This window comes from Camelus ferus, chromosome 10, assembly GCF_009834535.1.
Source record: "Camelus ferus isolate YT-003-E chromosome 10, BCGSAC_Cfer_1.0, whole genome shotgun sequence".
Lineage (NCBI taxonomy): Eukaryota > Metazoa > Chordata > Mammalia > Artiodactyla > Camelidae > Camelus > Camelus ferus.
The window spans coordinates 32,474,146-32,486,300 of NC_045705.1; the positions used below are offsets into that span (position 1 = coordinate 32,474,146).

General features: G+C 35.2%; 2 protein-coding genes across 2 annotated transcripts; both read left to right on the forward strand.

Moving 5' to 3' along the window:
• Positions 1 to 557: 557 nt before the first annotated feature.
• LOC102507429 (olfactory receptor 8K5-like) lies at positions 558 to 1,540 on the forward strand. Its single transcript, XM_014568310.2, is given in 2 exon segments — positions 558 to 777; positions 779 to 1,540. Coding segments are annotated over 2 exon segments (942 nt in total). The 5' UTR covers positions 558 to 597.
• A 4,147-nt stretch (positions 1,541 to 5,687) lies between these two features.
• Positions 5,688 to 6,658, forward strand: LOC102505935 (olfactory receptor 8K1-like). Its single transcript, XM_032490491.1, is given in 2 exon segments — positions 5,688 to 5,807; positions 5,810 to 6,658. Coding segments are annotated over 2 exon segments (969 nt in total).
• Positions 6,659 to 12,155: the final 5,497 nt, after the last annotated feature.

Genomic DNA, 12,155 nt, shown 5'->3' on the forward strand with positions numbered 1-12,155 from the left:
AGAGTTTCATGGAGAAGAAACTGAATGTGAAGGGAAGGGAATCCAGGTGGATTAAGATAAAGCAGGTTCATTATCTTCAATCAGAGTGGTTCCACTTGGTTTTACTGACTTCCTACATAAATTTCATAAAATGCAGAGGTTGACACTTATCACTGAAATATTTTAAAATTCCAGTGTTATGTTCTTTATATACACTTTTGTACAATTTGAGAGCGCTGCAAGAATTCTCAGACAAAAATGGAAGTGTACAAAAGAAAAATTGGGATATGATTGTGTAGATGAAATGAAGTCTAACATTTCTCTGTTAACACCTATATGGATTTTTCTAAATCAATGGATATATTCTAAATATTTCTGATGCTTTAGAATCTCATGTGTCATAACAGAGCATGTGTTTCATTTGACTACCCTTTCTTGGGAAGTAAAAGAGTCTATCATTTATTTTAGTTTCAAAATCAGATGTGGAAATTATTTTCCAATGTCCTATTACTAAGAAAACATCCATTCTGTCTACATATATTATACTTTGTGTAGGTGACGCTACATGAAACTAATAATAAACCCACTGTTTTTTCCCAGAAAAGCTAACTGGACTAAATGGGCCAACAGAATCTATCATCGTTGACTGAATTCATTCTGATGGGAGTCACAAGGCAGCCTGAACTGCAGGTCCCCCTTTTTGGGGTCTTCCTCATCATCTACACAGTCACAGTGGTGGGCAATCTGGGCATGATTACCTTGACCCAAGTGGACTCTCATCTACACACACCTATGTATTTTTTTTATCAAACATCTGGCTTTCATTGATCTTGGTAATTCTACTGTCATTTGTCCCAAGATGCTGGTAAATTTCGTTGTGGATCAAAATACCATATCCTATTATGCATGTGCCACACAGTTGGCTTTCTTTCTTATGTTCATTATCAGTGAATTTTTTATCTTGTCAGCCATGGCCTATGATCGCTATTTGGCCATCTGTCACCCTCTGCACTACAGTGTCATCATGTCCCAGAGACTTTGTCATGTGCTGGTGGGCATCCCATATCTCTATGGTACCTTTCAGGCTCTAATGTTCACTATTAAGATTTTTACTTTACCCTTTTGTGGCTCTAATGTCATCAGTCATTTCTACTGTGATGATGTCCCCTTGTTACTTACGCTCTGCTCAAATGCACAAGAAATAGAATTGTTGATCATACTATTTTCAGCACTTAATTTGATCTCTTCCCTCCTGGCCATCCTACTGTCCTATGTACTGATTCTGATATCCATATTTCGAATGCGTTCTGCAGAGGGCAGGAGAAAAGCTTTCTCTGCGTGTGGTTCACATCTGACAGTGGTGGTTGTGTTCTACGGGTCTCTACTCTTTATGTACATGGAGCCTAACTCTGCTCACTCCTTCCATACTGATAAACTGGCCTCCGTGTTTTACACTTCAGTGATCCCCATGCTTAACCCCTTCATCTACAGCTTAAGGAACAAAGAAGTAAAAAACGCCTTTTATAGGATCTTTAAGAATCAATGCAAACTTTGTACCTAATACCCAATACGGAATATTGTTTTAATAAACTATGATAAAGGCAAACGTTACTTGATAATATTTCTAATAAATATAATTGCATTCTTTTTGGCTCCAGAGCAAAGGCTAATTAAAATGCACAGGTAAATGCATTGTTTTGCTTATATTCAGCCAAATGAATCTTCATATTTTAGATCTCAATTAAATGTCACTCCTTCCCCAACATCCCAACATTCCTTGCTGTTGATCCAATGCTTCCTTTAATGGTTCCACAGAATCCCCCATCTCTCCCAACAGAAACATTTATTAAACTCTATGTCACCAAACTGTGTTTGTTTCTGCCAGGTTTTTTTTTTTTTTTCTTTATGGCAGGTATCTTTTCAATTATGTTTTCATTGTATTTTCTGCACAAAACAGCAGTGTAAACAGTAATCCTCTTAAAGAGCAGATAATTGGATCGTGATTTTTTTTTAATTCATTCTACTAGTCTCTGCCTTTGGAGACTTTAATCCATTTACATTTAAAGTAACAATTTTACAAGATTTCTTTGAGTTTCTTACTGAACATTAATTTGGTCATGCCTACAGTCAAAATGCACAAATCTATTAGCAAAGAATAATCACAGAATTATAAGCTGAATAATTCCAGAGATGACAAAGCCCAGGAAGACATTATAGTTACAAAAAGCCAGAAAGAAGAATCTTTGTTCAACACCTGGGCATCCAGTATAGAGGATCTCAGAGGTAAGATCTACTTTAGACTTCTGCTCATACAATTTGAAAACAAGTCCTAAACAGAGCCACCAAATCCCTGTTTAAAACATTTAACATTCTTTTAAGAAGACAGAAAAAAATGCAACACTTATTAACATAAAAATTCACAATATTTAGCCTTCAATCCCAAATACTAGTTGTGTGTGAGAGCAGGAACATGTGATCTCATCCAGGAGATGATTAAAATGGATTCTTAGATGACCACGATGATGGAATTATTGGGCAAGGACTTTAAATTTATTATAAATATGTTCAACATACTGAATAACTTAATAAAAACACTAACCTTTTGAGGAGGCAAAAAAAAAAAAGATTAAAAATAACCAAATGGGACTTCAGGAGATGAAAATAGAGTACTAGATATAAACTAATATTTGCTGAATAAGGGTAACAGCAGATTATACAGTGAAAAAGAAACAGTAACTGCTCTTAAACACATTACAACAGACGTTACCTAAAATAAAGCCAGAGAGAAACAAAAATACTGAATAAATACCATGAAAATAGTCTTAGCGATCTGTAGAAAAATAACAAGCTACATACTGTACATCTAAGTGTAGATCCAAGTGGAAAGAAGACATTACATGGTGCAGCAAAACCATTGGAAGAATGTTGGACAGAATTTAAAAAAAAAGAAACCCTATAACCCAAGATATAAGAAGCTAAAATAATTCTAAGCAGGATAAACAGAAAGGAAATTATACCAAATCACATCACATAAAATGTCTGAAAACCAATGATAAAGAGAAATCCTTGGAATTCAACCTGAAATTGTCAACCTATAGGTTGACATAGGGATTATATGTCCATCAAAAATATTCTTGGTTAATGGACACTGTATTATCAAATATTGCATAATCTTTTGCTACAAAGTCATTTGTTCATTTGCTCGTGCATTTTGTGTGCATGTGTGTGTGATACATCTAATATGCATATTATATTTTGTAATTGAGATGATGACAAAGTTATACTTATGTTTTTCAGTGTTTAGTGATGTATAATTTATTTCATTAGACCCAGGCACAAAATATTTTTATTTTTCCTAGTAGAACATTTGGAGAATAATTAACAGGTATACAAGGCACCCTCCCTCAGGTGATTAGGTACATTTTTTTAATCCTTGAATCAGATCAAAACGTTAACAAAATGAGTCTCAAGGGGATAGCAAAACACTTAAAAACATTCTGCAACAGACAATGAGGATTAAAACAGTAAAAGTCAAAGCAGATTCTCCAGTAAGGTGAGTAGAAAACACTGATCTTCCACAATTTCTCAGGACATACAGCTTAAACCTAATCATCACCGTAGAGCTTGAAGGGCGTTAAGTTCTGCAAAACAGTTTCTCCCCTTGCAATGTACTTTCCGGTCATCAGTAGGACTCGTGTGCAGGACAGATCTGTTATGTCATCTCTGATACTCTGTTCTGTGCATTTAGATCATTTCAGTTTTTCAAATAAACTTAATGCTTCAGTTATCTATCTTAACAAGAATCTTTTTCTATCCTAATCCAACTGGTGTCCCTCCTGTCCCACTTTCCTTTCCTCTCTGCTTAGGGTGACCTTAATAAAGCAGAAGAATGTCTCTGTGTTTATGAGGATATATTCTGAAGACAGAGTAACTTTTATTAATACCACTTATTTCCTGGGTGACATTAGTTATTTCACTTCCTGTGCCCCAGTTTCCTTGACACTCAGATGGATTATGCTAATACAGTTGACCTTCGAACAACATGGGTTTGAACTACACAATCCACTTACATGCAGATCTTTTTTTCAGTACGTATGCTACTATGTTCATCAGTGATGGTTTGTTGAATCTGCAGGTGCAGAATCCCCTGTGGATATGGAAGGTGGACCATAAGGTTTAAGCATTTGCAGATGTTGGCATCTGCAGCAGGTCCTGGAAGCAATCCCCTGTGAAAACAGACAGCTGACTGTACAGTTTATTTCCTAGAGTTATTGTGTGGATCATATGAATCACTATATGTAAAGTGCTCAGGTAAATGCCTGGCATTTAATGAGTTCTCTATCAGTGCTTGATATTCATTTGTATTCTTCTTTCCAGTGGGTCTCTTTACATCAATTTCCATAATCCACCAGCATTGATAAATAATCAGAATGGCCAAGCCCTTTTTATGTAGAAGAGGGATGTATGATTGGAAGATCATTCGAGGTGATTCAATAGTCAGAAACAACTGATGTGGCAAATGAGGACAAAGATATTAACAATGAAATTCTGAAATTAAAATATTATAACATTGGATCTTCTGTTGGGAAAACAAGCTGGGCTATAGTTGGTGAAAAGTACTGGAATTTGTACTCAGTACTCAGAGGTTTTTCTAATCACCGTCTAACTCATCACTCCAACTGTTTAGAAAGTCTTTTTGTGTCTTGCAACTTTAAACAGATATGGTGATTGTTAATAATATAAGGTTTATGGTTTGGGTGTAGATTTTTTTCTTTTACAAATTACTTGGAAATTTTTAAAACCTGAAATATAATAAGTCACTTGATATATTTCAAAAGACTTGGGTAAAAAGAAGTAGGCCATAGTAGCTATCTCAAAAAAATGTCTTCAAAATGTCTTGCCCCCTTAAAACATGCTTTACTAAAGTGTCAGTGAATCTGTGTTTCGTGTTAGTCTCAGCCTATTGGTAGTGATTCTATCAACGAGGAAAGCCTGTGGGCACTCTAGTACCCCTTACTATTTGCAGTGGGCCCCCACAGACATTTCCCGAGCCAGAGCCATTGTGTGGTGGCTGGACCAGCCCTTGTGAATTTTGTTACAATTGCAGGATGCACCTAAGCAACAATTTTCAGGGAACTTTTGAAAAACAAGGTTTATTGCACACATTCTGGAGGGTACATGGCATACTCAGGGCCAGGCAGAGAGGCCGAGGAGAGAGGGAGAGAGAGAATACCATGAGTTCTGGCTTGATTGTGGTCAAGGGTGGGGCACCTAGATTCACTTTTTAATGGTGCGTTTAAAACATGAGTAGGAATTAAAATGCAGGAAGGGAAAAGCAGGGTCAATCAAGCAGTCAGTTACCTATATCATCTAGGATTTTCTAAAAGAGAATTTAACAGACAGGGAAGGCTGGCTACCTGATTGTGTAGCTGGAAATATATTTATTTGAGAAGGATGTCTTTGAAATCCTCAGCAATCAAAAGCTTAATGTCAGGAACTTATATTACAATCAAAAAAGCTAATCATTAGGCCCTTTCACTGCAGTGTGAATGTAGATGTGTATAGTTTTGGCCTGATGGGAAGAGGAATCTTTATTTACAATTTGAGACAAAGAAAAATGACTGTATCTCATGCACCATGTATGAAATTCTCTTAGAAGATAGCATCTCAAGTATAATCAGTACTGATTTTACACACAGGTCACCAGGATGAACCATATGGAGAAACATAATCATACTGCAATCTCCAAAGTGACAGAATTTATTCTCCTGGGGCTCACTGACAGCCCAGGGCTGCAGGCACCTCTTTTTGGAATCTTCCTGGTCATATAGTGGTGGGCATATTGGTCACAGTGATGGGCAATCTGGGCATGGTTATCTTGACCCATTCGGACTCCAAGCCACATACTCCCATGTACTTTTTCCTTAGACATTTGTCGATTACTGATCTTGGTTACTCTGCTGTCATTGGCCCCAAAATGATGATCAACTTTGTGGTGCACAGAAATACAATTTCCTACCATTGGTGTGCCACCCAGCTAGCCTTCTTTGAGGTTTTCATCATCACTGAACTGTTCATCCTATCAGCAATGGCCTATGATCGCTATGTCGCCATCTGCAAGCCTCTTCTGTACGGGGTCATCATGGCAGAGAAAGTGTGTTGGGGGCTGGTACTCACTCCCTATCTCTATGGCACCTTTGTGTCACTATTTCTCACCATTAAGTTATTTCAATTGTCCTTCTGTGACTCCAACATCATCAGTTACCTTTACTGTGACCGCCTGCCTCTGATATCCATGCTCTGCTCCAACACACATGAGTTAGAATTGATCATTTTGATCTTTTCAGGGTGCAATTTGCTCTCTTCCCTCTTGGTGGTTCTTGTGTCTTACATGTTTATTCTTGTGACCATTCTCAGAATGAACTCAACGGAGGGGAGATACAAAGCCTTCTCCACTTGCAGTTCCCACCTGACAGTGGTGGTCGTGTTCTATGGGACATTATTGTTTATTTACCTGCAACCCAAATCCAGCCATGCTTTTGCTATTGATAAAATGACCTCTGTGTTTTACACCCTAGTGATCCCTATGCTGAATCCATTGATCTATAGCCTGAGGAACAAAGAAGTAAAAGATGCTCTGAAGAGAACTTTAACCAATCGATGCAAAATGTCCCATTAATATCTTAATATTCAGTTACAAATTAAGTCCAAAGATTGTTGTTTAATACCCTGTCACTCTGATTATAGCATCAAAAAGTGGGAATGTTTTACCAGATTCTTTTTCTCTTTTTCTGAATAAAACACTTTCTCTTAAAACTCCTTGTACTCTTTTCCAATTCAATTGAATAAATATGGCAGCCAGATAATTTAAGTCCCAAATGATTTTCAAGGTCATATTGGAACTTAAATTTTTTTAGAGGTAAGGCAGATCATGACAAATTTTTGCTCAAATTTGGACTTGCAGAGGTGAAAGAAAAAGTCTTAAATAGTCAACGTGGAGTACCATTAACCAGAAAATTAGTAATGTATATGTCACAGCAGTCGCTGTATATTAAATATAAATAAAATCGAACCATGAAAAATATGTGGGTTAGACAAGAGGCAAGAAAGTAACTAAATCTCTGATTATAACACAATATGAACAAGCTGCTTCAAGAATCTAAGCTGAATAAGAAATAAAGCTTGAACTTCAGAATGGAATTTTCAATCTGATTGTGTTCATATTTTTTAATCTCAAGGCTAGAATGAGCATTTGGGAAGTTTTTTTTTTTTTTTAATTAAAAACCATGAGAGCTGAACACTGGAATTTGACACAACATTGTAAAATGATCATAAATCAATAAAAAATGTTAAAAAAAAAAAACGTGAGAAAAATATAGGCTAACTCTGGGTCTCCCATAGACTGTCAAACTATAGCTAACTTTGGCTTATGATAGCCTCCCAACAAACAAGTTGCGTTAAGATTGGCAAACTCAAGAAAATTAAGTTATCTGGTCATTTACTAAAATGACATCAATATTTTGAAAATCTTTAGCAGCGATAACAAAGATTAGAGATGAATGACACACTCTAGGGTTAACTGCACTTTTATTACGTCTATTTTGTCTTCTTCGCGGGCTCGTGTATACACAGAGCCAATATTTTGAATGGACTCCACTAACAATACTTTATTCCCATTGTGTACTCACTCAGCAAATAAACAGATTCCATGTCTTAGTCTCCTCTTTGCTGTTTGAAATGGACTTTTTAAAATTTTTTAAATATATACGCTACCCTAGTCATGCTTGCTTCAATCTATGCTAACATTTAAAGAGAAAATTGTGGGGAATTAAATCAAAATCTGAACTAGGGTCTCTTTATCCCAGATCTATGCATTTTGTTTATTTTGTCCCTTTTTAATACACTGTGGTTTACTTTATTGAGAGTTCATCTTAAGTGTTCTCACCACAAAAGAAAAAAAATTGTGTGAAGTAATGGATATGTTAATTAGCTAATTATAATAATCACATCAACTTTATACACATATATCAGAATATCATATTGTACACTGGAAATACATACAAATTTTATTTATCAATTATAATCTGTATAAAGCTGGAAAATATTTTTAAAATGTAAATAAAAAAGAAAGAAAACATAAATTAAGCAAAATAAAAGAAATACAAAATTGCATTCTCTAAAAATATCAATTTTGTTTACCATGGTAGTTTTCAATGCTGTCCCTAATCGTATTTACTGTTATAAATAAATTTTATTTTCTAGAGTAATATTTTACATTATACTGCAAATACTTTTTTGGTCACATATATTTCTTTACCAAATTATAGCACTTCCATTACTTTTTACAGTATATAAATAAAGTTAATTAATATTAATAGCATTCTGCAGTATCATTCATATAGAAAGAACTTTTAAAAAATCCCAATACATCATATTCCCTACAACTTACTTTTCTAACTTGAGAATTTTTTTTATAATCCATATAGACAAAGTTTTAAAGGATATGTAAATTTATATTAAATATATGTCTATACTTTACTTAATAAATTGACAAACCATATACATATTTCCAGCATTCCTCCATACTAAGAATACTCATGAAGATTTTTGTAGATTTTACTAATTTGTATGACTTCTGCAGAGCAGATTTCGAGAAGCCGTTTTCTGCCTACTGGAGAGATGCATGTTTTCAAGTGTTTTGAAACCTAGAGCAAGATGTCCAGAATAAGTACCTCCCTCAGGTCATGACACCTTATCATTTTTAGGCCAGGCAAAGCCCTTCTCTTTTATTTATTTATTTTTCCAATTTGTTCTGGGCTGAATTGTGTCCCACCAGAATTCATATGTTGAAGACTAAGTATCTCAGAATGTAAGTGTACTTGGAGACCAGGCCTTTAAAGGAGTAATTAGTTCACGTGGGTTGTTAGGGTGAGCCCTAACCCAATAATGATTGATCATTTATCTGCAAGCCAGGGAGAGAGGCCACACAGAAGAAACCAAATGCGCTATCCTCTTGATCTGGGACTTCTAGACTCCAGAACTGAGGAAATTTATCTCTGTTGTTTAAGCCACCAAGTCTGTGGTATTATGTTATGGCAGTCCAAGAAAACGAATACATTTCTCGTCTTTATTTCTTTATTCGGTCCCGGCTACCTCCACGAGGTAACCATCCCAGTGTATTCAAGGTGAATTTGTTTTCTTGTGTTCTTGCAAAGTATACATTACTGTTCCGTGTGCATGCATATACACCCTATATAAATGGCATTTCGCTGTATACTTCAACTTCCAGCTTTAAATTTAAGGCCTACAGGGGAAAATCTTATGACAAAAAAAATAAGTATTGTTACAAAGAGGATTTAAGCCCCAAAGAAGAGAAATCCTTCAGGCCAGTTTTCTTTTTACATAATTCTCTTAGTCTTTAAACACGCAAGAATGTGTATCTAAAACATTCAGTCTTTAAAAAATATATTTGTGTGACTGGAAATTTATAGACATGACACAAAGGCTTTATTTTTAAATATTGTTTTGATTCCTCTCTAGGAGTTATCGTCTTCCTTTTCTCACCTGAAATATAATCATAAAGAAAATATTAAAATAATATTTTTATTACTGAGGATTGTTTTTAGGAGGACACATTCTCCTTTTTTGGGAGGGCGGGGGGAGTGGTAATTAGGTTTATTTATTTTAATGGAGGTGCTGGGGATTGAACCCAGGACCTCTTGCACACTAAGCATGCACTCTATCACTGAGCTCTACCCTCTCCCCACATCCTCCTTTTAATATCCACTCTATCCCATTTCTTAAAATAATAACTGTACAGATTTTGTATTCTTTGAACTAAAAATGAGGGGAAAAAACCCACTAGAGATAGTGGCATAAAACAAATATAATTTATAGATAGAGTTTGTTCCAATTTCACCATTAGCCCAATGGTCTCTCGCTTTTCAATACTGCATTTTTGCAATAACAAATCTCTGACTGCAAATGAGTTACCTCTACAAATACACTTTAATCTGATGTCATAGAGTTGAGCTCCCTTCAATAATGTAGGTCAGACTGCCACAAAATAAGACTGCAGGGGTGTCTGGTTGAACTCCTACAGGGAGATCTTGTGAAGGAGCCAATCCCAAAAGACATCTTCCCAAAGGATGCAGAAGGCAATTTGTAGATGCTAGAGTCTCCTGTGCTTCAGAATTGGGCTCTCAGTGGTTTATAAGGCCCCATCAACCCTCACTGCCACAGAAATTCTAAGAAGCTAAAGCAGATTTTCCATTAGAGGTGGGTAGAAAATATTTATCTTATTTCTCTATAAATAACCTTCAAAAGATCCAAAACTATACCTTAAACTGAGCCACTTCACTTTCATTTTGGAAGGCACTGGGCATTATGAATGATCAAGTAATATGCTACTTAAAGTAAAGCTTATTTCCAAGATTAACATTTTTGGAGACAATACATCATTAAATATCACCCAGCTATTTATGTTTCAAAATTAGAATTGGCGTCCTTAGGTCTTCTGTATTTAAATAAATTATATCACTACTGAAACAATAGATTTTTGCTCACTGAGATTATTTATATCACAGTTATATTTCTATAATATTAGCTAAAATGAAAAAAAAGTGTGTTTCACAAAAATAACCTGTGAAAGAAAATTAGATACACAGTTACCCAAACTTTACATGATTTTCCTTTTTGAGAATATAACTATACATCAGAAATTTTCTCACCAGGTATCCTAAAGCAACTGCTTAAATCGTTCTAAAAATTTTGCTCATAATTTCTATCCCCTTCCAATCATTCAATTCATTATTTTCATAATAGAAAGTTATTGTTTTAAAATGGAAAGCTGATCATATTATTCACTTATGTTAAAATTTACCAATGCCTTGCATTTCACTTAGAATAAAATTCAAATATTTATTGTGACCTACATCATCTGATTCTACTAATTCTGCATTTTCTCATTATTATTCCAGTCACATTGGCATCCATTAAATTCCTTCTCAAAAGCAAACAAGAAAGAAAAAACTCCAAAACTTAGTTACTTTTTACCCCAGAGCAGCATCTTCAAGAAATACACTTGTGCCTGGAATCCTGGAATGTTCTTCCTGTGGTTTATTCAATAGTAGGTTCCTTTCCATCCTTTAGGCTTCAGTTCAAATGTCACCTCTCAGAAAGGCCTTCTTTTAATGTCCTGTTTGAAATAGTTCTCCCAGGTTATCCTCATGCATCTTTGTGTGTAATTTACTGACTGTGCTTCCTACAATCTACAATTATCTTGTCCCTATGTTTTGTTTCAGCCCTTTGTCTCTTTCTTACTATTGGAATTGTAGATCCAGAGGTGAGGGGTAAGTAATTTAACTGAATCTTGAATATTCCTTGGCATGAGTAGGAAACAAATGAGTAAGAGTATGACTCAAAGAAATTAAGGGGAAGAACAATGTTTATTGTCAGAAGCAAACGAATAACAAATGCTCAGTAATGTTAGGAGTTATTGCGGTCTTATTGCTTCAATTCTTTGCATTCTTGCTTCATTCCCTTTTCTCACTGGAGAACAGTTTTCCTTTTTTTTTTAAATTTTATTCTTTTTCAAGAGATAAAATATTTCAAAGGCTCTGACCTTTTACAGTTCAGGCGTTTATGATATATATCTTTTTTCAAACCTATTTATTGAGGTATGATGAATGCGACTGACATACAAAATGCTGTACCTCTTTAATGTACACAACTTGATGAATTTGAAGATAATATACAACAGTGAAACCATTACCACAATCTATGTCATAAACATATCCAGCATTTTCAAAAGGCTCCTCTTGCCCACTTTATAATTACAATTATGATTATTTGTGCATATATGTGTGTGTGTATATATACACTTAAATTTTTGCTAAAGGTTACATCTTACATTAAATTGTGGTCTAAATGTCAATGTAGTGTTAATACTCTGGAACATAACTCCAAATTTGCAGGTAAGAGACTATGACAGGACTTCCCTGGGCCAGGTGCCCATCACTGGAAATACCAATTACAACTGGGCAGGGGCTCTAACTTGCGTAGTTAGGAGCAGGTGATCATCCTTCAAACAAATATCTCTAGGAAAATATTCATGCATATTATAATTGCATGTTCATTTTTTGGCAAATATGTGTAATGTGAGGATCATAGAAGCT